This window comes from Salmo trutta, unplaced genomic scaffold (assembly GCF_901001165.1).
Source record: "Salmo trutta unplaced genomic scaffold, fSalTru1.1, whole genome shotgun sequence".
Lineage (NCBI taxonomy): Eukaryota > Metazoa > Chordata > Actinopteri > Salmoniformes > Salmonidae > Salmo > Salmo trutta.
This window is the reverse complement of record NW_021822182.1, coordinates 2,737-29,517: the sequence shown is the minus strand read 5'-3', so window position 1 is coordinate 29,517 and position 26,781 is coordinate 2,737. Positions and strand designations below refer to the sequence as shown.

Below are 26,781 nucleotides of genomic sequence, written 5' to 3'. Positions count from 1 at the left end.
GTGGTGGGGGGGGGCCAGGGGGAACTGATGGCTCTGGATCTTGGCTTGGCTCCCCTAGGTATAAACAACTTTTATTTCTGAAAGGCCACCACTCACTTTTCACCCCTTTTTTTAAATATATTTTTGAGCATTTTGTATGTTTTATTGAACAGAGGAGAGACAATGAGGAAAGATGGGTAGAGAGTGTGTCTCTCTCATTGGGCCGGATTCCAACCAATGCCGACAGCGGTATACATCTGTGTCTGCAGGCGTACGGACGGACTGCTCGACCACAACATTCACTTGAATAGAAGTTTGAATAGAAGCTTTGTTTTAACATGTCTTAGTAGACATGTCTTAGTAGACCACATAGTGTGGTCCATCTCAGCAGGCAGCTTCCTCAGAGTGGGGTGTGTATGACCCACACCTGGATGGTCTTTCTGTAATAGTCAGGCAGACCCATTAGAGCATGCTGCAGCTTCATTATCTTACAATATACCTTTATTATACATCATAAAATACTCACTATTTTCTAATAGGACTTTGTTTTCTGTCATGTTTTGTTGTTTAGACATGTTGTGTATGAAATAACAATGTAAATACATGTTAATTTGATGAATAATTTGTAGTGATTTTGCTCGTCTAGGGTTGACCCTAGTGGGAGAGGACCCATCCCCAGCCACCACCACTCTGAGGCTTGCCCAGCATCTGCGCTGTCCTGGGGGGCTGGAGGGGCTGCAGTGGGCTGGGGGGACGGGGCTGGAGGGAGCTGATACACTGATGCTGGCCTTCCATGGAGGACCACTGGCTGCACTGAGATTCAGACTGGGTGGGTAGAGTGGACAGTACCGTGTCTCTCTCTGTCTGTCTCTCTCTATCTGTCTGTCTCTCTCTATCTGTCTGTCTCTCTCACTCTGTCTCGCTCTCTCACTCTGTCTCGCTCTCTCTATCTGTCTGTCTCTCTCGCTCTGTCTCGCTCTCTCTCGCTCTGTCTCTGTCTCTCTCTGTCTCTCTCTGTCTCTGTCTCTCTCGCTGTCTCTCTCGCTCTCTCTCTGTCTCTCTCGCTCTGTCTCTCTCGCTCTCTCTCTGTCTCTCTCGCTCTCTCTCTGTTTCTCTCGCTCTCTCTCTGTCTCTCTCTCTGTCTCTCTCTCTGTCTCTCTCTGTCTCTCTCTCTGTCTCTCTCTCTCTCTCTCTCTGTCTCTCTCTCTCTGTCCTTTCTGTCTCTCTCTCTCATGCACACACTCTTAACACAAGGATGGCCATATCTAGTCCATATCTAGTCCATATCTAGTCCATATCTAGTCCATATCTAGTCTATATCTAGTCTATATCTAGTCCATATCTAGTCTATATCTAGTCTATATCTAGTCCATATCTAGTTTATATCTAGTCCATATCTAGTCCATATCTAGTCCATATCTAGTCTATATCTAGTCTATATCTAGTCTATATCTAGTCCATATCTAGTCTATATCTAGTCTATATCTAGTCCATATCTAGTCCATATCTAGTCCATATCTAGTCCATATCTAGTTTATATCTAGTCTATATCTAGTCTATATCTAGTCTATATCTAGTCTATATCTAGTCCATATCTAGTCTATATCTAGTCCATATCTAGTCTATATCTAGTTTATATCTAGTCTATATCTAGTCCATATCTAGTCTATATCTAGTCTATATCTAGTTTATATCTAGTCCATATCTAGTCCATATCTAGTCTATATCTAGTCTATATCTAGTCCATATCTAGTCTATATCTAGTTTATATCTAGTTTATATCTAGTCCATATCTAGTCCATATCTAGTCCATATCTAGTCTATATCTAGTCCATATCTAGTCTATATCTAGTCCATATCTAGTCTATATCTAGTTTATATCTAGTCTATATCTAGTCCATATCTAGTCTATATCTAGTCTATATCTAGTCTATATCTAGTTTATATCTAGTCTATATCTAGTCTATATCTAGTTTATATCTAGTCTATATCTAGTCTATATCTAGTCCATATCTAGTCTATATCTAGTCTATATCTAGTTTATATCTAGTTCATATCTAGTCCATATCTAGTCTATATCTAGTCTATATCTAGTCCATATCTAGTCTATATCTAGTTTATATCTAGTCTATATCTAGTTTATATCTAGTCCATATCTAGTCCATATCTAGTCCATATCTAGTCCATATCTAGTCTATATCTAGTTTATATCTAGTCTATATCTAGTCCATATCTAGTCTATATCTAGTCTATATCTAGTCTATATCTAGTTTATATCTAGTCTATATCTAGTCTATATCTAGTTTATATCTAGTCCATATCTAGTCCATATCTAGTCTATATCTAGTCCATATCTAGTCTATATCTAGTCCATATCTAGTCTATATCTAGTTTATATCTAGTCCATATCTAGTCCATATCTAGTCCATATCTAGTCTATATCTAGTCCATAACTGTATGCAGGCTATTGCTCCAGCCCTACACAAACACACCCTCAGCCAATCAAGGTCCTGAGGAGCAGCTGATTAATAGAATGTAACAGTGTGGGGCTGAAACAAAACCCTGCCCTCCCTGTAAACCTACCTCCCCAGAAGGAGGGTTGGTTGGCCACCCCTGCCCTAACATCCATATTGTTTAGTTGTATTATAGGAGATCAGGACTCCCATTTCCTGTTTTATATTGCATTTTAGACAGAACAGCTGGAAAACACTGAGGGAGACTGAATGTAAGGGCAGAGACAGAAGAGGTCTAGACGGGACTCAAACCTCCTCGCCAGGTGGTAGGGTAGCCTATCATTTGTTAAGGGTTTGTGTAGTGCTGGAACAAAACCCTGCATACCTACTATCACTTTAGGAGAGGAGCACATCAACCCCTGTCCTGATACATCCATACTGTCTCTCTCTCTCATACACACTGTCCTGTTACATCCATACTGTCTCTCTCTCATACACACTGTCCTGATACATCCATACTGTCTCTCTCTCATCCATACTGTCTCTCTCTCTCATACACACTGTCCTGATACATCCATACTGTCTCTCTCTCATCCATACTGTCTCTCTCTCTCATACACACTGTCCTGATACATCCATACTGTCTCTCTCTCATACACACTGTCCTGATACATCCATACTGTCTCTCTCTCTCATACACACTGTCCTGATACATCCATACTGTCTCTATCTCATACACACTGTCTCTCTCTCATACACACTGTCTCTCTCTCATCCATACTGTCTCTCTCTCTCATACACACTGTCTCTCTCTCTCTCTCATACACACTGTCCTGATACATCCATACTGTCTCTATCTCATACACACTGTCTCTCTCTCATACACACTGTCTCTCTCTCATCCATACTGTCTCTCTCTCATACGCACTGTCCTGATACATCCATACTGTCTCTCTCTCTCATCCATACTGTCTCTCTCTCATCCATACTGTCTCTCTCTCATACACACTGTCCTGATGCATCCATACTGTCTCTCTCTCATCCATACTGTCTCTCTCTCATACACACTGTCCTGATGCATCCATACTGTCTCACACACACACACACACACACACACACACACACACACACACACACACACACACACACACACACACACACACACACACACACAGAGTGTTGGCTACATCAACCCCTGCATCCGTACTGTTAGCGTTGAGGGAAGTTAATTTGTGGGTCGGTCGGTTGGCGAGGGCAAGCAGAAGGAGTCATAGCTCGTAGAGGTTATTCAATAATCGCCCCTGGGCCATGGGCCCCCCACAGGTGCATTCTGGGATGCATTTTTCCGATAAATCGTTTACAGTGGCTGTGTCCCCTGGGGCCCTCAGATTAAGTTTGCCAATCAAAACGTTCCTGCCGAGGAGGAGAGGAGCACGTCTCTTAATTCTTGTGACTTTGGAAGAAGATGCGATGTGACACTGTCATAAGAAAACGATGTGGGTGTAGGGGGGTTGTATGTGGGGGGAAATGTGTGAGTGTGTGTGTGTGTGTGTGTAGGGAAGTGTGTATGTTTGAAGGAAAACGTGACACTGACACAAGAAGACGATGCGGCTCAACTGAGGGAGAGGAGAGAGAGGGTGTGTGTGTGTGGGTGTGGGTGTGGAGAGGCGTGTGTGTGTGTGTGGCAAGGCGTATGTGTGTGTGTGTGTGTGTGTGTGTGTGTGTGTGTGTGTGTGTGGCGAGGTGTATGTGTGTGTGTGTGTGGGTGTGTGGGTGTGGAGAGGCGTGTGTGTGTGTGTGGCAAGGCGTATGTGTGTGTGTGTGTGTGTGTGTGGCGAGGTGTATGTGTGTGTGTGTGTGTGTGTGTGTGTGTGTGTGTGTGCTTGAATGCGGGTTCTGACAATAGCCTCCTCTCCTCTGATCGTCTGCCAAGGTTTTGATGAAGAAAGTAACCGTGCGTCTTTCTGAGATGATAATTCTCGCCAACGTGTGTGTTTCTGTGTGTGTTTCTGTGTGTGTGTGTGTGTGTGTGTGTATGTTTCTGTTCGTGTGTTTCTGTGTGTGTGTTTCTGTGTGTGTGTTTCTCTTCGTGTGTTTCTGTGTGTGTGTTTCTGTGTGTGTGTTTCTGTGTGTGTGTTTCTGTTCGTGTGTTTCTGTTCTGTGTTCAGTCACACTTGTTCTTCTCTTTCTGTCTGTTTGTCTTCCTGCTTGTTTAGCTCTCCTCATTTTCTTTAGTCACTCAATTCATTAGGTCTGCTACATGGGAGAGGGAGGGAGGGGGTAAGGGGGAGTGAGAGAGGGAGGGTGGGGTAAGGGGGAGGGAGGGTGGGGGAAAGAGGGTTGGTGGGGAGAGGGGGAGATATGGGGGTAAGGGGGAGGGAGAGGGGGAGAGGTAGGGAGGAAGGGGGAGGGAGGGAGGGTGGGTGGAGAGGTAGGGAGGGAGGGAGGGAAGGGGCGAGACAGGGAGGGAGGGAGTGGGGGAGTGAGTTCGAAGCGGTGAGAAAGAAAGACAAGAAAGACTTGGCCTGCATCCAGGTTTTTTCATTTTCTTCTCTTCCAGAGGAGGAGGCCCTCCCTCTTGCTTCCCTCTGCCTGCCAGAGTTATCTCATCTGGGCACACGTTCGCCGGGGCGAGGGCTGCTCGGGGAGAGGCTACGGAAGGGCAGCTTGGTGCGTGCCGCGCGCCACACGTCCTCTGAAAGAGTCTAGTTTGTTGTTGTTTTTGCACAGAGAAATAAAGAGAAGACTAAGAGAGCGAGAAACGCTACTGAACGTGTTTTACAGTGTTGACACAAACTCAACATACGAAGCGCATCGTTGAGGATGTTGTTTTTGTGTAGTTTTCTACTTGAGCTTCTTTACCTCAAGGTTTGGTGCTGCGTTTAGTGACTCATTGCTGTTGGTTAAAAGGTTCCTTTCCTTTGTAGTGAATAGAGACACCATAGCATAATGTCAGAGTATTTACAGGAGGATTGGACTGATCCCTTACCAAACAAGATTGCAGTCAGAGTGCAGTTTAACTGCAGTACACTGAAGTTATTCTGCAATTACTGCTTCCAAAATACCACAGTGGACTGCAGTTACTGCACTTCTACAACTGCTGTGTTTTTTTTGTAAGGGATATAACAAGACAAGATATAAACAGTCCCACAGACAAACTACAGACGCCTTATACAGGCTCGGGGTTTGGAATTCCAAACCCTCATTTAAATCATTGGAATTGGATGATAGTCGGCCGGCCTGTTTGTTTCACTAACAGACCAGTGGCCTTTCTTTCCCCCAACACCACGGCTCGTTATTCAGAGGGGCGTTCTACAACGCTTTGAGCTCTCTCCGAGTCTCCAAGTCAGGAAGTGAATATCAAGTAGCGTGACATTTCAGTCACTGATTAATAACATTAGCCCTTGTATTTCCAGATTGAAAAATATAATAACATAATGTCGTGGACCGAGCTAAACATTAACGTCCCTTAACGCTCAAAGACAGATTCAATGGCTGTAGCATAGTGTATTCCACTGAATGATTAGCTAATAAATATTTGAGAAATTATGAATAATAAGCAAATGCTTTTACCTGATAATAGACTACTAATGATAATATAACTACTTTAAATACCGAGCTAGTAACGTTAAGTAGCCTAGGTTAACTTAGCTGACCTTCAATTGAGAGAATTCAGCAGAGTTCTCTGAGACATTTTTACAACTCATTGAAACTCTGAAAATAAATACATGGGCAAATGTTACCGAACATGATAACAACAGGCCTGGATTACAGTAGGCAGCTAATTGTTAAATGACACATTTCATCCTTACCTTGGAAGGTCACTGTCTCTGTGCTGATCGCCTGTGAGTGAGACAACGCTAGCTAGCCAATGGGAGCGTAGTAGAACACCACTCTGAATAACAGGGCCGTGGTTTTGGCTTAACTGAGTTGGGAAAAAGAAAGACGGGGTTCGCTAGACTGTTTGGTGTTTCACTAACAGACTAGGGGTTAGGCTAGCTAGACTGTTTGGTGTTTCACTAACAGACTAGGGGTTAGGTTAGCTAGACTGTTTGGTGTTTCACTAACAGACTAGGGGTTAGGTTAGCTAGACTGTTGGTGTTTCACTAACAGACTAGGGGTTAGGCTAGCTAGACTGTTTGGTGTTTCACTAACAGACTAGGGTTAGGTTAGCTAGACTGTTTGGTGTTTCACTAACAGACTAGGGGTTAGGTTAGCTAGACTGTTTGGTGTTTCACTAACAGACTAGGGGTTAGGCTAGCTAGACGGTTTGGTGTTTCACTAACAGACTAGGGGTTAGGCTAGCTAGACTGTTTGGTGTTTCACTAACAGACTAGGGGTTAGGCTAGCTAGACTGTTTGGTGTTTCACTGGCAGACTAGGGGTTAGGTTAGCTAGACTGTTTGGTGTTTCACTAACAGACTAGGGGTTAGGTTAGCTAGACTGTTGGGTGTTTCACTAACAGACTAGGGGTTAGGCTAGCTAGACTGTTTGGTGTTTCACTGGCAGACTAGGGGTTAGGTTAGCTAGACTGTTTGGTGTTTCACTAACAGACTAGGGGTTAGGCTAGCTAGACTGTTTGGTGTTTCACTGACAGACTAGGGGTTAGGCTAGCTAGACTGTTTGGTGTTTCACTGGCAGACTAGGGGTTAGGCTAGCTAGACTGTTGGGTGTTTCACTAACAGACTAGGGGTTAGGCTAGCTAGACTGTTTGGTGTTTCACTAACAGACTAGGGGTTAGGCTAGCTAGACTGTTTGGTGTTTCACTGGCAGACTAGGGGTTAGGTTAGCTAGACTGTTTGGTGTTTCACTAACAGACTAGGGGTTAGGTTAGCTAGACTGTTGGGTGTTTCACTAACAGACTAGGGGTTAGGCTAGCTAGACTGTTTGGTGTTTCACTGGCAGACTAGGGGTTAGGTTAGCTAGACTGTTTGGTGTTTCACTAACAGACTAGGGGTTAGGCTAGCTAGACTGTTTGGTGTTTCACTGACAGACTAGGGGTTAGGCTAGCTAGACTGTTTGGTGTTTCACTGGCAGACTAGGGGTTAGGCTAGCTAGACTGTTTGGTGTTTCACTAACAGACTAGGGGTTAGGCTAGCTAGACTGTTTGGTGTTTCACTGGCAGACTAGGGGTTAGGTTAGCTAGACTGTTTGGTGTTTCACTAACAGACTAGGGGTTAGGTTAGCTAGACTGTTGGGTGTTTCACTAACAGACTAGGGGTTAGGCTAGCTAGACTGTTTGGTGTTTCACTGGCAGACTAGGGGTTAGGTTAGCTAGACTGTTTGGTGTTTCACTAACAGACTAGGGGTTAGGCTAGCTAGACTGTTTGGTGTTTCACTGGCAGACTAGGGGTTAGGTTAGCTAGACTGTTTGGTGTTTCACTAACAGACTAGGGGTTAGGCTAGCCAGACTGTTTGGTGTTTCACTGGCAGACTAGGGGTTAGGTTAGCTAGACTGTTTGGTGTTTCACTGGCAGACTAGGGGTTAGGCTAGCTAGACTGTTTGGTGTTTCACTAACAGACTAGGGGTTAGGTTAGCTAGACTGTTTGGTGTTTCACTGGCAGACTAGGGGTTAGGCTAGCTAGACTGTTTGGTGTTTCACTAACAGACTAGGGGTTAGGTTAGCTAGACTGTTTGGTGTTTCACTGGCAGACTAGGGGTTAGGCTAGCTAGACTGTTTGGTGTTTCACTAACAGACTAGGGGTTAGGCTAGCTAGACTGTTTGGTGTTTCACTAACAGACTAGGGGTTAGGTTAGCTAGACTGTTTGGTGTTTCACTAACAGACTAGGGGTTAGGCTAGCTAGACTGTTTGGTGTTTCACTGGCAGACTAGGGGTTAGGCTAGCTAGACTGTTTGGTGTTTCACTGGCAGACTAGGGGTTAGGCTAGCTAGACTGTTGGGTGTTTCACTAACAGACTAGGGGTTAGGCTAGCTAGACTGTTTGGTGTTTCACTAACAGACTAGGGGTTAGGCTAGCTAGACTGTTTGGTGTTTCACTGGCAGACTAGGGTTAGGCTAGCTAGACTGTTGGTGTTTCACTAACAGACTAGGGGTTAGGCTAGCTAGACTGTTTGGTGTTTCACTGGCAGACTAGGGGTTAGGCTAGCTAGACTGTTTGGTGTTTCACTGGCAGACTAGGGGTTAGGCTAGCTAGACTGTTTGGTGTTTCACTGGCAGACTAGGGGTTAGGCTAGCTAGACTGTTTAGTGTTTCACTAACAGACTAGGGGTTAGGCTAGCTAGACTGTTTGGTGTTTCACTGGCAGACTAGGGGTTAGGCTAGCTAGACTGTTTGGTGTTTCACTAACAGACTAGGGGTTAGGCTAGCTAGACTGTTTGGTGTTTCACTAACAGACTAGGGGTTAGGCTAGCTAGACTGTTTGGTGTTTCACTAGCAGACTAGGGGTTAGGCTAGCTAGACTGTTTGGTGTTTCACTAATAGACTAGGGGTTAGGCTAGCTAGACTGTTTGGTGTTTCACTGGCAGACTAGGGGTTAGGCTAGCTAGACTGTTTGGTGTTTCACTAACAGACTAGGGGTTAGGCTAGCTAGACTGTTTGGTGTTTCACTAACAGACTAGGGGTTAGGCTAGCTAGACTGTTTGGTGTTTCACTAACAGACTAGGGGTTAGGCTAGCTAGACTGTTTGGTGTTTCACTAGCAGACTAGGGGTTAGGCTAGCTAGACTGTTTGGTGTTTCACTAACAGACTAGGGGTTAGGCTAGCTAGACTGTTTGGTGTTTCACTGGCAGACTAGGGGTTAGGCTAGCTAGACTGTTTGGTGTTTCACTAACAGACTAGGGGTTAGGCTAGCTAGACTGATTGGTGTTTCACTAACAGACTAGGGGTTAGGCTAGCTAGACTGATTGGTGTTTCACTAACAGACTAGGGGTTAGGCTAGCTAGACTGTTTGGTGTTTCACTAACAGACTAGGGGTTAGGCTAGCTAGACTGTTTGGTGTTTCACTAACAGACTAGGGGTTAGGCTAGCTAGACTGTTTGGTGTTTCACTGGCAGACTAGGGGTTAGGCTAGCTAGACTGTTTGGTGTTTCACTAACAGACTAGGGGTTAGGCTAGCTAGACTGTTTGGTGTTTCACTGGCAGACTAGGGGTTAGGCTAGCTAGACTGTTTGGTGTTTCACTAACAGACTAGGGGTTAGGCTAGCTAGACTGTTTGGTGTTTCACTGGCAGACTAGGGGTTAGGCTAGCCAGACTGTTGGGTGTTTCACTAACAGACTAGGGGTTAGGCTAGCTAGACTGTTTGGTGTTTCACTAACAGACTAGGGGTTAGGCTAGCCAGACTGTTGGGTGTTTCACTAACAGACTAGGGGTTAGGCTAGCTAGACTGATTGGTGTTTCACTGGCAGACTAGGGGTTAGGCTAGCTAGACTGTTTGGTGTTTCACTAACAGACTAGGGGTTAGGCTAGCTAGACTGATTGGTGTTTCACTAACAGACTAGGGGTTAGGCTAGCTAGACTGTTTGGTGTTTCACTGGCAGACTAGGGGTTAGGTTAGCTAGACTGTTTGGTGTTTCACTAACAGACTAGGGGTTAGGCTAGCTAGACTGTTTGGTGTTTCACTGGCAGACTAGGGGTTAGGTTAGCTAGACTGTTTGGTGTTTCACTAACAGACTAGGGGTTAGGCTAGCTAGACTGTTTGGTGTTTCACTAACAGACTAGGGGTTAGGCTAGCTAGACTGTTTGGTGTTTCACTGGCAGACTAGGGGTTAGGTTAGCTAGACTGTTTGGTGTTTCACTAACAGACTAGGGGTTAGGCTAGCTAGACTGTTTGGTGTTTCACTGGCAGACTAGGGGTTAGGCTAGCTAGACTGTTTGGTGTTTCACTAACAGACTAGGGGTTAGGCTAGCTAGACTGTTTGGTGTTTCACTAACAGACTAGGGGTTAGGCTAGCTAGACTGTTTGGTGTTTCACTGGCAGACTAGGGGTTAGGCTAGCTAGACTGTTTGGTGTTTCACTAACAGACTAGGGGTTAGGCTAGCTAGACTGTTTGGTGTTTCACTGGCAGACTAGGGGTTAGGCTAGCTAGACTGTTTGGTGTTTCACTGGCAGACTAGGGGTTAGGCTAGCTAGACTGTTTGGTGTTTCACTAACAGACTAGGGGTTAGGCTAGCTAGACTGTTTGGTGTTTCACTAACAGACTAGGGGTTAGGCTAGCTAGACTGTTTGGTGTTTCACTGGCAGACTAGGGGTTAGGCTAGCTAGACTGTTTGGTGTTTCACTAACAGACTAGGGGTTAGGCTAGCTAGACTGTTTGGTGTTTCACTAACAGACTAGGGGTTAGGCTAGCTAGACTGTTTGGTGTTTCACTAACAGACTAGGGGTTAGGCTAGCTAGACTGTTTGGTGTTTCACTGGCAGACTAGGGGTTAGGCTAGCTAGACTGTTTGGTGTTTCACTGGCAGACTAGGGGTTAGGCTAGCTAGACTGTTTGGTGTTTCACTAACAGACTAGGGGTTAGGCTAGCTAGACTGTTTGGTGTTTCACTAACAGACTAGGGGTTAGGCTAGCTAGACTGTTTGGTGTTTCACTAACAGACTAGGGGTTAGGCTAGCTAGACTGTTTGGTGTTTCACTGGCAGACTAGGGGTTAGGCTAGCTAGACTGTTTGGTGTTTCACTGGCAGACTAGGGGTTAGGCTAGCTAGACTGTTTGGTGTTTCACTAACAGACTAGGGGTTAGGCTAGCTAGACTGTTTGGTGTTTCACTAACAGACTAGGGGTTAGGCTAGCTAGACTGTTTGGTGTTTCACTGGCAGACTAGGGGTTAGGCTAGCTAGACTGTTTGGTGTTTCACTAACAGACTAGGGGTTAGGCTAGCTAGACTGTTTGGTGTTTCACTAACAGACTAGGGGTTAGGCTAGCTAGACTGTTTGGTGTTTCACTAACAGACTAGGGGTTAGGCTAGCTAGACTGTTTGGTGTTTCACTAACAGACTAGGGGTTAGGCTAGCTAGACTGTTTGGTGTTTCACTAACAGACTAGGGGTTAGGCTAGCTAGACTGATTGGTGTTTCACTAACAGACTAGGAGTTAGGCTAGCTAGACTGTTTGGTGTTTCACTAACAGACTAGGGGTTAGGCTAGCTAGACTGTTTGGTGTTTCACTAACAGACTAGGGGTTAGGCTAGCTAGACTGTTTGGTGTTTCACTAACAGACTATGGGTTAGGCTAGCTAGACTGTTTGGTGTTTCACTAACAGACTAGGGGTTAGGCTAGCTAGACTGTTTGGTGTTTCACTGGCAGACTAGGGGTTAGGCTAGCTAGACTGTTTGGTGTTTCACTAACAGACTAGGGGTTAGGCTAGCTAGACTGTTTGGTGTTTCACTAACAGACTATGGGTTAGGCTAGCTAGACTGTTTGGTGTTTCACTAACAGACTAGGGGTTAGGCTAGCTAGACTGTTTGGTGTTTCACTGGCAGACTAGGGGTTAGGCTAGCTAGACTGTTTGGTGTTTCACTAACAGACTTGGGGTTAGGCTAGCCAGACTGTTGGGTGTTTGTATCACTAGCAGGCTAGTGTGTGCATGTGTGGTGAGACTTAGCAAGGTGCAGATGCTGACACACAGAACTCAGACTCACCCAATATATACACACACACACACGTCACACACAGATCTCAGCTGATCTATTAGCCACATTAGCAGAGTCTTTCGGGGATTTGAGGGGTTTGCTAATTGCCAGCTTGTAATTTTAATTGGGACTAACAATCCCTCCCCTCTTCCCCCGTTCATTAAATTGATTAGACAATAAGGTGGTCGTGACTTTGCCCCCCAATCGTCTGACTACGTGCGCCCCCACCCCACCTCACACACATACAGAACCAGTCAAAGGTTTGGACACACCTATTCATTTCAGGGTTTTTCTTTATTTTTACTATTTTCTACATTGTAGAATAATAGTGAAGAAATCAAAACTATGAAATAACACATATGGAATCGTGTAGTAACCAAAAAAGTTTTAAACAAATCAAAATATATTTTATATTTGACATTCTTCAAAGTAGCCACCTTTTACCTTGATGACAGCTTTGCACACTCATTGCATTCTCTCAACTAGCTTCATGAGGTAGTCACCTGGAATGCATTTCAATTAACAGGTGTGCCTTGTTAATTTGTGGAATTTAATTCCTTCTTAATGCTTTTGAGCCAATCAGCTGTGTTGTGACAAGGTAGGGGGTTATTCAGAAGATAGCCCTATTTGGTAAAAGACCAAGTCTTTTTGGCAAGAACAGCTCAAATAAGCAAAGAGAAACAACAGTCCATCATTACTTTAAGACATGAAGGTCAGTCAATACGGAAATTGTCAAGAACTGAAAGTTTCTTCAAGTGCAGTCACAAAAGCCAAAGAGCAAGGCCGAGAAACATAGTGGAAGAGAGAGAGAAAGGAAGGCCGAGAAACATAGTGGAAGAGAGAGAGAAAGGAAGGCCGAGAAACATAGTGGAAGAGAGAGAGAAAGGAAGGATGAGAAAGATGAAGGATGAGAAAGAGACAGATGGAGTGATGTGATTGATAATGTCTGATGACTGCAGGGGATTGATAATGTCTGATGACTGCAGGGGATTGATAATGTCTGATGACTACAGGGGATTGATAATGTCTGATGACTACAGGGGATTGATAATGTCTGATGACTGCAGGGGATTGATAATGTCTGATGACTACAGGTGATTGATAATGCCCGATAATGGCAGGTGATTGATAATGTCTGATGACTGCAGGGGATTGATAATGTCTGATGACTGCAGGGGATTGATAATGCCTGATGACTGCAGGGGATTGATAATGTCTGATGACTGCAGGGGATTGATAATGCCTGATGACTGCAGGTGATTGATAATGTCTGATGACTGCAGGGGATTGATAATGTCTGATGACTGCAGGGGATTGATAATGTCTGATGACTGCATGTGATTGATAATGTCTGATGATGGCAGGTGATTGATAATATCTGACTGCAGGGGATTGATAATGCCTGATGACTGCAGGTGATTGATAATGCCTGATGACTGCAGGTGATTGATAATGCCTGATAATGACACGTGATTGATAATGCCTGATGACTGCAGGTGATTGATAATGTCTGATGACTGCAGGTGATTGATAATGTCTGATGACTGCAGGTGATTGATAATGCCCGATAACGGCAGGTGATTTATAATGCCTGATGACTGCAGGGGATTGATAATGTCTGATGGCTGCAGGTGATTGATAATGTCTTTCTTCCCTGGGATATTGAATGCAGGAAGATTATCTGACTGATGAATAATGAAATGAGAAGGTTTTGTGCTCTTACCGGCAGGAGAGGTGTCTGGTATTGTGTGTACGGGCAGTGGAGATGTGTGTATGTGTGTATAAGGACAGTGAAGGAGTGTGTGTGTGTGTATGTGTGTGTGTGTGTGTGTGTGTGTGTGTGTGTGTGTGTGTGTGTGTGTGTGTGTGTGTGTGTGTGTGTGTGTGTACGGACAGTGAAGGTGTGTGTGTGTATACGGACAGTGAAGGTGTGTGTGTGTGTGTGTATACGGACAGTGAAGGTGTGTGTGTGTGTATACGGACAGTGAAGGTGTGTGTGTGTATACGGACAGTGAAGGTGTGTGTGTGTGTGTGTATACGGACAGTGAAGGTGTGTGTGTGTATACGGACAGTGAAGGTGTGTGTGTGTATACGGACAGTGAAGGTGTGTGTGTGTATACGGACAGTGAAGGTGTGTGTGTGTGTGTGTATACGGACAGTGAAGGTGTGTGTGTGTGTACGGACAGTGAAGGTGTGTGTGTGTATACGGACAGTGAAGGTGTGTGTGTGTATACGGACAGTGAAGTTGTGTGTGTGTATACGGACAGTGAAGGTGTGTGTGTGTATACGGACAGTGAAGGTGTGTGTGTATACGGACAGTGAAGGTGTGTGTGTGTATACGGACAGTGAAGGTGTGTGTGTGTATACGGACAGTGAAGGTGTGTGTGTGTATACGGACAGTGAAGGTGTGTGTGCAGGGCGTCTCGTTTTATGTACAGGAAGGGCAGGTGTCGACTGCTGCAGGTGATAATTCAGGTAATTGGGATCATATGGTACACTCCTGACTGTCATGCAACCAAGAGGGCATCACAGCTACACACACACACACACACACACACACACACACACACAGTCTTACAGTTGAAGTGGGAAGTTTACATACACTTAGGTTGGAGTCATTAAAACTCGTTTTTCAACCACTCCACACATTTCTACTATAGTTTTGGAAAGTCGGTGAGGACATCTACTTTGTGCATGACACAAGTAATTTATCCAACAATTGTTTACAGAGAGATTATTTCACTTATAATTCACTGTATCACAATTCCAGTGGGTCAGAAGTTTCCATACACTAAGTTGACTGTGCCTTTAAACATCTTGGAAAATTCCAGAAAGTGATGTCATGGCTTTAGAAGATTCTGATAGGCTAATTGACATCATTTGAGTCAATTGGAGGTGTACCTGTGGATGTATTTAAAGGCCTACCTACAAACTCAGTGCCTCTTTGCTTGACATCATGGGAAAATCAAAAGAAATCAGGCAAGACCTCCACAAGTCTGGTTCATCCTTGGGAGCAATTTCCAAATGCCTGAAGGTACCACGTTCATCTGTACACACAATAGTATTCAAGTATAAACACCATGGGACCACGCAGCCGTCATACCGTTCAGGAAGGAGACGCGTTCTGTCTCCTAGAGATTAATGTACTTTGGTGCGAAAAGTGCAAATCAACCTTGTGAAGATGCTGGAGGAAACAGGTACAAAATGATCTATATCCACAGTAAAACGAGTCCTATATCGACATAACCTGAAAGGCCGCTCAGCAAGGAAGAAGCCACTGCTCCAAAACCGCCATAAAAAAAGCCAGAGTACGGTTTGCAACTGCACATGGAGACAAAGATCATACTTTTTGGAGAAATGTCCTCTGGTCTGATGAAACAAAAATAGAACTGTTTGGCCATAATGACCATCGTTATATTTGGAGGAAAAAGGGGGAGCCTTACAAGCCAAAGAACACCATCCCAACCATGAAGTACGGGGGTGGCAGCATCATGTTGTGAGGGTACTTTGCTGCAGGAAGGACTGGTGCACTTCACAAAATAGATTACGTGGATATATTGAAGCAACATCTCAAGACATCAGTCAGGAAGTTAAAGCTTGGTCGCAAATGGGTTTTCCAAATGGACAATGACCCCAAGCATACTTCCAAAGTTGTGGCAAAATGGCTTAAGGACAACAGAGTCAAGGTATTGGAGGGCCATCACAAAGCTCTGACCTCAATCTTATAGAAAATGTGTGGGCAGAACTGAAAAAGCGTGTGGAGCAAGGAGGCCTACAAACCTGACTCAGTTACACCAGCTCTGTCAGGAGGAATGGGCCAAAATTCACCCAATTTATTGTGGGAAGCTTGTGGAAGGCTACCCAAAACGTTTGACCCAAGTTAAACAATTTAAAGGCAATGCTACCAAATACTAATTGAGTGTATGTAAACTTCTGACCCACTGGGAATGTGATGAAAGGAATAAAAGCTGAAATAAATTATTCTCTCTACTATTATTCTGACATTTCACATTCTTAAAATAAAGTGGTGATCCTAACTGACCTAAAACAGGGAATTTTTACTAAGATTAAATGTCAGGATTTGTGAAAAACTGAGTTTAAATCTATTTGGCTAAGGTGTATGTAAACTTCTGACTTCAACTGTATACACAGAGCTCTCTCGACACACTAACACAAGTATCAGAAATCTCTCTCACACACACACACACACACACACACACACACACACACACACACACACACACACACACACACACACACACTACACGCTACACAGACCGCAGTGATTAAACTGGCTCTCCAGTTACTAGATTTCCAAGTCAATATCAGCCTTGACTACTGCTGTAGACAGGGTTCACAAAGATGGCTGCCACCTACTTACCTGTTCCTAGAAGTAACTCCTAGAAGACTGCTTATAGCTTACTGTGCCTTCAGAAAGTATTCACACCCCTTGACTTTTCCCTCATTTCATTGTTACAAATTGGGATTAAAATGGAATTATTTGTCTATTTTCATGTGATCTACACTAAATACTCTAATGTCAAAGTGGAATCTTGATTACATAAGTATTCACACCCCTAAGTCAATACATGTTAGAATCACCCAGTGATTACAGCTGTGAGTCTTTCTGGGTAAGTCTCTAAGAGATTTCTACACCTGGATTGTACAATATTTGCACATTATTCTTTTTTAACTCTTCAAGCTCTGTCAGATTGGTTGTTGATCATTGCTAGACAGATATTTTCAAGTCTTGCCATAAATTTTAAAGCCAATTTAAGTCAAAACTGTAACTAGACCACCCAGGAACATTAAATGTCATCTTGGTAAGCAACTCCAGTGTAGATTTGGCCTTGTGTTGTAGGTTATTGTCCTGCTGAAAGGTGAATTCATCTCCCAGTTTGTTGGAAAGCAGACTGAACCAGGTTTTCCTCTAGGATCTACCCTGTGCTCAGCTCTATTCTGAGACATTGGAAAACCTCCCTGGTCTTCGTGGTTGAATCTGTGCTTGATATTCGCTACTCGACTGAGGGACCTTCCAGATAATTGTGTGTGTGGGGTATGGAGATGCGGTGGTCCTTCAAAAGTCATGTGAAACACTGTTATAGTCCATGCAGCTCATTATGTGACTTGTTAAGCACATTTTTACTCCTGACCTTATTATGCAGGCCTGTCATAACGAAGTGGTTCAATACTTATTGACTCAAGACATTTCAGCTTTTTATTTGTAATTCATTTGTACACATTTCTAAAAACGAAATTCCACTTTGACATTATGGGTTATTGTGTGTAGATCAGTGGCACACAATCTCAATTTCATCCCTTTTTAAATTCAGGCTGTAACACAACAAAATGTCAAGGGGTGTGAATCCTAAGTAACTCCTTGATATTAGTAGTGCTTCCCTAGGTGACCTGCAGCAAGGACAATTCATCTATAGCCAAAAGACGTTGAAAATACATATTTTTGTTTAAAAAGACGTTGAAAATACATATTTTAAATGTCTTGTGCTCGCTACTTAAATCTTACAAGATTAGGTTTAGATCAGTGGTCACCAACCAGTCGATATTAAAGACATTTCTGTAGAAAAGCCAACGATAAACAAAGTATTCCTTTTTTGAACCATTTAATTTTTCTGAAAAGACAAACTTCACCTACCCGGCGGACCTGGAGATCTGTGGCTAAATCAGGACGCCTACTGCGCTGGCCAATCACATAGCTCAAATCACCATGCCTACAGCTTCCACAACCACAGCCACAGCAAAGTTTGATTGGCTACTAGCCTATATGAGATTTCATACAACTTTTAAAACCTTGACCAGAGAGAGACTGTCAAAGAATACAGCAAAGAGCTGCTGTTTTGAGTTCATGTTTGTTTTTATTCAGTACTGTCAACACTGTTTTTATTCAACACTATTACAACACATAAAATGCGTTTCACCCTACTTCTACTCGCGCTGAAATGAATGAGAAACCAAGTGTATCAATAGCCCTGCGTTTTTATTATTATTAGCAGCTCGTTGTCTATTTGAATGTCAAGGAATATTTAACTTTCTCTGGTCATAGGAACAACATGAATTCGTGCACGAGGCAGATGTGGTGTGACTCGAGTTTTGCCATCATGTGGAAGACAGTGTCTCTTCTCTCTGGTCAGATTCACCGGAGGAAAGGAAGGAGAGATCAGGGACCGTGAGAGGAGGACCCTCTGCTGCTCTGTCCCTCCGCTGAGCCTAATGCCGCGTTCAAAAGAACTGGGAACTCAGAACTATCAAATCTCCGACTTCATTGCGTTCAAAACTACTGGGAACTCGAGAAAAAAACGACATCCAACTGGGGAAAAATTCCAACTCTGAAACTCTGGCTTCTTTTTAGAGCTCGGACTTTCCGACCTTAAGATCACTGACATCATGATTTGACCTCATATTTTTCTGAGTTCCTGGTTGTCTTCAAAGCACCATGACCATCAGATACAGGTACCATCAGTCCAGTAAAATAAAAAATATAATTATTTCAATTTGTGGTCAGCTCTGCCTTGCAAGTGCTACACCAGTTTTTAAATATCATATGATCTGAGAATAACAATATTGGCAGACCAGACATATAGCCAACATGCTGTGATAACGTAGATCTCAGCTTGCTATTGGACTGCGAAAGTGATCTTGACTTAGAAAAGGGTGGTGACCACTGGTTTAGAGATAGTCGTAAAAATCAAATGTTTTGGAAAGAAAGTGTGTAGTGTAGCATGTCCAGTAGTAATGTCCAGTGTTCTTTACCTTCTCCCTAACCCATCTCTCCCTCTCTTCCCTCTTCAGGTGCTCTGTCAGGGGGTCAGCTGGGTCCGGGAGAGCTGTTGCAACAGAGGTTACGCTGTGGCCAGGTGGACCAGGCTCTAGGAATTCTGGGAGCCATGGAGTGGAGCACTATGAGAACGGAGTGTTACCGGTCACTGACCTCTGTCACAGACTACCTGCTGAGGCTAGAGTTGGACCAGACCAGAGAGGGTGAGACCGGGGCAATACATTCATCAATCTGTCACTTAGGCTGCGTTTACACAGTCAGCCCAATTCTGGTCATCTGCCTAATTATTGGCAAAAGAGATGATCTGATTGGTCAAAAGACCAATTAGTGAAAAATGATCAGAATTGGGCTGCCTGTGTAAATGTAGCCTTAGTCAATCAAGTAATCAGTCCAGAAAACTGTAAATCAATTAATCAATCAATCAATAAATCAGTTGACTAATGAATCAGTCAATCAACCAAATATAGTAAACCATCAGATTATTAAATCAATGCATTAATCAACCAACCAGTCAGTCAGTCAGTCAGTCAATCAGTAAACCAATCAAATGAATGTTTATTTCCTGTCTGCAGCCCAGTTGGAGGCAGCTCTGGGTGTGTTCTATGCTCCGCCCCGCCCCCTCTCTGACTCGGTGGTTCTAGAATACAGAGGGCCAATCAGCAAGTACGCCCGACGCTTCTTCCACCACCTACTCAGGTAACCCAGCCCCTTACAGTATAACCCACCCACTCGGGTAACCACACCTCCTATACACTTAACCACACCCACCAAGGTCTGCCAAATGGAAAAAAAACTTTCACCTTTCATTTAAATACAATCCTAATTTTCTGTCATCTTAGATTTACATTTTAGTCATTTAGCAGACGCTCTTATCCAGAGCGACTTAGAGTTAATTCCGTTTCAGATATTGTAGTTAGGTGAGACAACCACATGTCAGTCATAGTACAGTGCCTTCGGAAAGTATTCAGACCCCTTGACTTTTTCCACATTTTGTTACGTTACAGCCTTATTCTTAAATTGATTAAATTGGTAGTTTTTTTTCATCAATCTAAACAAAATACCCCATCATGACAAAGCAAAAACAGTTTTTTAGAAATGTTATCAAATGTATTAAAAATAACAAACTGAAATATTCCATTTACATAAGTATGATGGAGGCCACTGTGTTCTTGGGGACCTTCAATGCTGCAGAAATGATTTGGTACCCAAATCTGTGCCTCGACACAATCCTGTCTCTGAGCTCTACAGACAATTCCTTTGACCTCATGGCTTGGTTTTTGCTCTGACATGCACTGTCAACTGTGGGACCTTATATAGACAGGTGTTTTCCTTCCCAAATCATGTCCAATCAATTGAATTTACCACAGGTGGACTCCAATCAAGTTGTAGAAACATCTCAAGGATGATCAATGGAAACAGGATGCACCTGAGCTCAATTTCGAGTCTCATAGCAAAGGGTCTGAATACCTATGTAAATAAGATATTTCTGTTTATTTATATAAATATGCCAAGAAATCTAAAAACCTGTTTTCGCTTCGTCATTATGGGGTATTGTGTGTAGATTGATGAGGAAATTGTTTTATGTAATTCATTTTAAAATAAGGCTGTAACGTAACAAAATGTGGAAAAAGTCAAGGGGTCTGAATACTTTCCGAAGGCACTGGAAGCACATTTTCCCTCAGTAGTTATTAGTGCTAGTAGGAAAAGACATGTGAGTTTTTTTTTAAATGTTGTACATTAGTTAATAAAGTAGCTAACAGCACTGAGTCGATCAATTCAGAATGAAAGACATTTGTTTGGTAATGATGATAACGATGTGTTCTCTTGCTCTCAAACACACACACACACACACACACACACACACACACACACACACACACACACACACACACACAAATACATACACACACACACACACACACACACACACACACACACACACACACACACACACACACACACACACACGCACACAGAGAGAGATAATTGAAAAGAGGGTCTCTCCACATTTCTAGAGATTAGAGTTGGGAGGCTGAGTATCTACCCAGTACAATAGTCCCTAACTTCTCCAGGCCAGAACCAACATGAAACAAACAAACTCAACCAAAGAGAAGCGTTTTCATTTGATGTTGAAGAAGGGATGAATGCAGGTGGGTGATAAGGGAGAGAGAAAAGGAGGGATGCCAGAGAAGGCTCTGCTTGCCAAAGAGAGAAAATGGAAGAAGGAAGATGTGAAGTGAACTAGCTAAGCAAGAACACTGTGGACCACTGTAGTGATGGCCGGTTTTACAGCAAGAACACTGTGGACCACTGTAGTGATGGCCGGTTTTACAGCAAGAACACTGTGGACCACTGTAGTGATGGCCGGTTTTACAGCAAGAACACTGGACTACTGTAGTGATGGCAGGTTTTACAGCATGAACCTGTGGACCACTGTAGTGATGGCAGGTTTTACAGCAAGAACACTGTGGACCACTGTAGTGATGGCAGGTTTTACAACAAGAACACTGGACTACTGTAGTGATGGCAGGTTTTACAACAAGAACACTGGACCACTGTAGTGATGGCAGGTTTTACAGCATGAACCTTGTGGACCACTGTAGTGATGGCAGGTTTTACAACAAGAACACTGGACTACTGTAGTGATGGCAGGTTTTACAGCATGAACCTTGTGGACCACTGTAGTGATGGCAGGTTTTACAGCAAGAACACTGGACCACCGTAGTGATGGCAGGTTTTACAGCAAGAACACTGGACCACTGTAGTGATGGCAGGTTTTCCAGCAAGAACACTGGACTACTGTAGTGATGGAAGGTTTTACAGCAAGAACACTGTGGACCACTGTAGTGATGGCAGGTTTTACAGCATGAACCTTGTGGACCACTGTAGTGATGGCAGGTTTTACAACAAGAACACTGTGGACCACTGTAGTGATGGCAGGTTTTACAGCAAGAACACTGTGGACCACTGTAGTGATGGCCGGTTTTACAGCAAGAACACTGTGGACCACTGTAGTGATGGCCGGTTTTACAGCAAGAACACTGTGGACCACTGTAGTGATGGCCGGTTTTACAGCAAGAACACTGTGGACCACTGTAGTGATGGCCGGTTTTACAGCAAGAACACTGTGGACCACTGTAGTGATGGCCGGTTTTACAGCAAGAACACTGGACTACTGTAGTGATGGCAGGTTTTACAGCATGAACCTGTGGACCACTGTAGTGATGGCAGGTTTTACAGCAAGAACACTGGACCACTGTAGTGATGGCAGGTTTTACAGCAAGAACACTGTGGACCACTGTAGTGATGGCAGGTTTTACAGCAAGAACACTGTGGACCACTGTAGTGATGGCCGGTTTTACAGCAAGAACACTGGACCACTGTAGTGATGGCCGGTTTTACAACAAGAACACTGGACCACTGTAGTGATGGCCGGTTTTACAGCAAGAACACTGGACCACTGTAGTGATGGCCGGTTTTACAACAAGAAGACTGTGGACCACTGTAGTGATGGCCGGTTTTACAACAAGAACACTGTGGACTACTGTAGTGATGGCCGGTTTTACAGCAAGAACACTGTGGACCACTGTAGTGATGGCCGGTTTTACAACAAGAACACTGTGGACTACTGTAGTGATGGCCGGTTTTACAGCAAGAACACTGTGGACCACTGTAGTGATGGCCGGTTTTACAACAAGAACACTGTGGACCACTGTAGTGATGGCCGGTTTTACAACAAGAACACTGTGGACCACTGTAGTGATGGCCTGTTTTACAGCAAGAACACTATGGACCACAGTAGTGATGGCCGGTTTTACAGCAAGAACACTGGACTACTGTAGTGATGGCAGGTTTTACAGCATGAACCTGTGGACCACTGTAGTGATGGCAGGTTTTACAGCAAGAACACTGTGGACCACTGTAGTGATGGCAGGTTTTACAACAAGAACACTGGACTACTGTAGTGATGGCAGGTTTTACAACAAGAACACTGGACCACTGAAATGATGGCAGGTTTTACAGCAAGACCACTGTGGACCACTGTAGTGATGGCAGGTTTTACAGCAAGAACACTGGACCACTGTAGTGATGGCAGGTTTTCCAGCAAGAACACTGGACCACTGTAGTGATGGCAGGTTTTACAGCAAGAACCCTGTGGACCACTGTAGTGATGGCAGGTTTTACAGCAAGAACACTGGATCACTGTAGTGATGGAAGGTTTTACAGCAAGAACCCTGTGGACCACTGTAGTGATGGCAGGTTTTACAGCAAGAACACTGGACCACTGTAGTGATGGAAGGTTTTACAGCAAGAACACTGGACCACTGTAGTGATGGAAGGTTTTACAGCAAGAACACTGAACCACCGTAGTGATGGAAGGTTTTACAGCAAGAACACTGGACCACTGTAGTGATGGAAGGTTTTACATAGAGTAACTCATGTAGTACCTCCTATAACTGATCCAGTAAAACACAATTACTGGAATAATTTTGTTGATGTACAGTCGGAAGTTTACACTTAGATTGGAGTCATTAAAACTAGTTTTTCAATCACTCCACAAATGTCTTGTTAACAAACTATAGTTTTGGCAAGTCAGTTAGGACATCTACTTTGTGAATGACACAAGTAATTTTTCCAACAATTGTTTACAGACAGATTATTTCACTTATAATTCACTGTATCACCATTCCAGTGGGTCAGAAGTTTACATACACTAAGTTGACTGTGCCTTTAAACAGCTTGGAAAATTCCAGAAAATTATGTCATGGCTTTAGAAGCTTCTGATAGGCTAACTGGACTCATTGGAGTCAATTGGAGGTGTACCTGTGGATGTATTTCAAGACCTACCTTCAAACTCAGTGCCTCTTTGCTTGACATCATGGGGATGTCAAAAGAAATCAGCCAAGACCTCAGAAACATTTTTGTAGACCTCCACAAGTCTGGTTGATTCATCCTTGGGAGCAATTTCCAAATGCCTGAAGGTACCACGTTCACCTGTACAAACAATTGTACACAAGTATAAACACCATGGGACCACGCAGCCGTCATACCGCTCAGGAGGGAGACGTGTTCTGTCTCCTAGAGATGAACATACTTTGGTGCGAAAAGTGCAAATCAATCCCAGAACAACAGCAAAGGACCTTGTGAAGATGCTGGAGAAAACAGCTACAAAAGTATCTATATCCACAGTAAAACGAGTCCTATATTGACATAACCTGAAAGGCCGCTCAGCAAGGAATAAGCCACTGCTCCAAAACCGCCATAAAAAAGCCAGACTACAGTTTGCAACTGCACATGGAGACAAAGATCGTACTTTTTGGAGAAATGTCCTCTGGTCTTGCAAGCCGAAGAACACCATCCCAGTGGCAGCATCATGTTGTGGGGGTGCTTTGCTGCAGAAGGGACTGGTGCACTTCACAAAATAGATGGCATCATGCGGAAGGAAAATGATGTGGATATATTGAAGCAACATCTCAAGACATCAGTCAGGAAGTTAAAGCATGGTCGCAAATGGGTCTTCCAAAATGACAATGACCCCAAGCATACTTCCAAAGTTGTGGCAAAATGGCTTAAGGACAACAAAGTCAAGGTATTGGAGTGGCCATCACAAAGACCTGACCTCAATCCTACAGAAAATTAGTGAGCAGAACTGAAAAAGTGTGTGCAAGCAAGGAGGCCTACAAACCTGACTCAGTTACACCAGCTCTGTCAGGAGGAATTGGCCAAAATTCACCCAACTTATTGTGGAAGGCTACCCGAAACGTTTGACCCAAGTTAAACAATTTTATAGGCAATGCTACCAAATACTAATTGAGTGTATGTAAACTTCTGACCCACTGGGAATGTGATGAAAGTAATTAAAGCTGAAATAAATAATTCTCTCTACTACTATTCTGACATTTCACATTCTTAAAATTAACTGACCTAAGACAGGGAATTTTTACTCTGATTAAATGTCAGGAATTGTGAAAAACTGAGTTTAAATGTATTTGGCTAAGGTGTATGTAAACTTCTGACTTCAACTGTATATATACAAATTACTGGGTTAATTTTGTTGGTGTATATATACATATTACTGGGTTAATTTTGTTGGTGTATATACACAGTATATACTCATTACTGGAGCGGCAGGTAGCCTAGTGGTTAGAGAGTTGGGCCAGTAACCAGCAGGTAGCCTAGTGGTTAGAGCGTTGGACCAGTAACCAGCAGGTAGCCTAGTGGTTAGAGAGTTGGGCCAGTAACCAGCAGGTAGCCTAGTGGTTAGAGAGTTGGGCCAGTAACCAGCACGTAGCCTAGTGGTTAGAGAGTTGGACCAGTAACCAGCAGGTAGCCTAGTGGTTAGAGTGTTGGACTAGTAACCAGCAGGTAGCCTAGTGGTTAGAGCGTTGGACTAGTAACCAGCAGGTAGCCTAGTGGTTAGAGCGTTGGACCAGTAACCAGCAGGTAGCCTAGTGGTTAGAGCGTTGGACCAGTAACCAGCAGGTAGCCTAGTGGTTAGTGTTGGGCCAGTAACCAGCAGGTAGCCTAGTGGTTAGAGCGTTGGGCCAGTAACCAGCAGGTAGCCTAGTGGTTAGAGCGTTGGGCCAGTAACCAGCAGGTAGCCTAGTGGTTAGAGCGTTGGACCAGTAACAAGCAGGTAGCCTATTGGTTAGTGTTGGGCCAGTAACCAGCAGGTAGCCTAGTGGTTAGAGCATTGGGCCAGTAACCAGCAGGTAGCCTAGTGGTTAGAGAGTTGGGCCAGTAACCAGCAGGTAGCCTAGTGGTTAGAGCGTTGGACCAGTAACCAGCAGGTAGGCTAGTGGTTAGAGCGTTGGACCAGTAACCAGCAGGTAGCCTAGTGGTTAGAGAGTTGGGCCAGTAACCAGCAGGTAGCCTAGTGGTTAGAGCGTTGGGCCAGTAACCAGCAGGAAGCCTAGTGGTTAGAGCATTGGGCCAGTAACCGAAAGGTAGCCTAGTGGTTAGAGCATTGGGCCAGTAACCAGCAGGTAGCCTAGTGGTTAGAGCGTTGGGCCAGTAACCGAAAGGTTACAAGATCGAATCCCCGAGCTGACAAGGTAAAAATCTGTCGTTCTGCCCCTGAACAAGGCAGTTAACCCACTGTTCCCCTGTAGGCCGTCATTGTAAGTAATAATTTGTTCTTAACTGACTTGCCTAGTTAAATAAAGGTTGCATTTAAAATACAAAAATATATAATTACTGTGTTAATTTTGTTGGTGTGCATCTTCATAGACTTTTTAACTGTCTGTACAGAAAATCTCTAACACTTACCTCAGCCTGCAGGTATAATGCTTTTTAATGTGTTAATGTCTTATAATATAGTTTATAATCATGTTATGTCTGTAGACACCAGCGCTTTGAGAAGGCTTTCCTGCTGGCGGTTGACATTGGAGCTAGAGACCTGTTTATGGTGAGTCTCTCTTTTCCTCCTCTCCCCTCTCTCTCTCTCTCTCGTTCTTTTGTTCCTCTTCTCTCTCCTCTCCACTCCACTCTTCTCCGTACCTCTCTCCTCTCCTCTTGTCTTCTCTCTGTCTCTCTGTCATGGTGAGTAGCAGGTGGAGGGGCCTTGTGACCTGAACACTTTTCTTCCCTCTCACCTCTCTTCTTCTCCCTTGCTCTTTCTTTCGCTCTACGGTGAAGCGGTCCTGTATGTCTGACCCCCTTCTTTGTGGGGGCCCCCTTTTGCTTCACCCTCCATGCTTCAACAACGCCCCCCCCCCCCCAAGCCATTTAATGTTCACGCTTTGCACCTCCTCTCTCACCTCCTCCCCCCTACTCCCATCACACTGATAGCAATGGTTCCAATTCACTCGCCACTAAGTAGAGCCGCTGAGAAGCCGAATTGAAAAGGTGGAGCCGAGGCTATGGACCTTGAAAGAACACAGAGAGAGAGAGGAGTGAGGCAAGAGAGAAGGAGAGAGGAGAGACAGAAGGAGAGAGGAGGGGGTGGAGGTAAAGGACTCCTCCAGAAACA

At 44.1% G+C, this 26,781-nt stretch overlaps 1 protein-coding gene across 1 annotated transcript; it reads left to right on the top strand.

Annotated features, from left to right (window-relative positions):
• Positions 1-720: 720 nt before the first annotated feature.
• LOC115180820 (WD repeat-containing and planar cell polarity effector protein fritz homolog) lies at positions 721-26,781 on the top strand. Its single transcript, XM_029742974.1, has 5 exons — positions 721-808; positions 18,824-19,012; positions 19,382-19,505; positions 26,154-26,217; positions 26,601-26,781. The coding sequence occupies exons 1-5, from the start codon at positions 760-762 to the stop codon at positions 26,625-26,627; spliced, it is 453 nt and encodes a 150-aa protein (XP_029598834.1). The 5' UTR covers positions 721-759; the 3' UTR covers positions 26,628-26,781.

Excerpts from the sequence above, each read along its gene's own strand:
- LOC115180820 (XM_029742974.1), top strand. The coding sequence starts at position 760 with ATGCTGGCCTTCCATGGAGGACCACTGGCTGCACTGAGATTCAGACTG. Across the intron at positions 19,506-26,153 it reads TTCTTCCACCACCTACTCAG|ACACCAGCGCTTTGAGAAGG; the intron begins GTAACCCAGCCC and ends TTATGTCTGTAG. Across the intron at positions 26,218-26,600 it reads GAGCTAGAGACCTGTTTATG|CAATGGTTCCAATTCACTCG; the intron begins GTGAGTCTCTCT and ends TCACACTGATAG.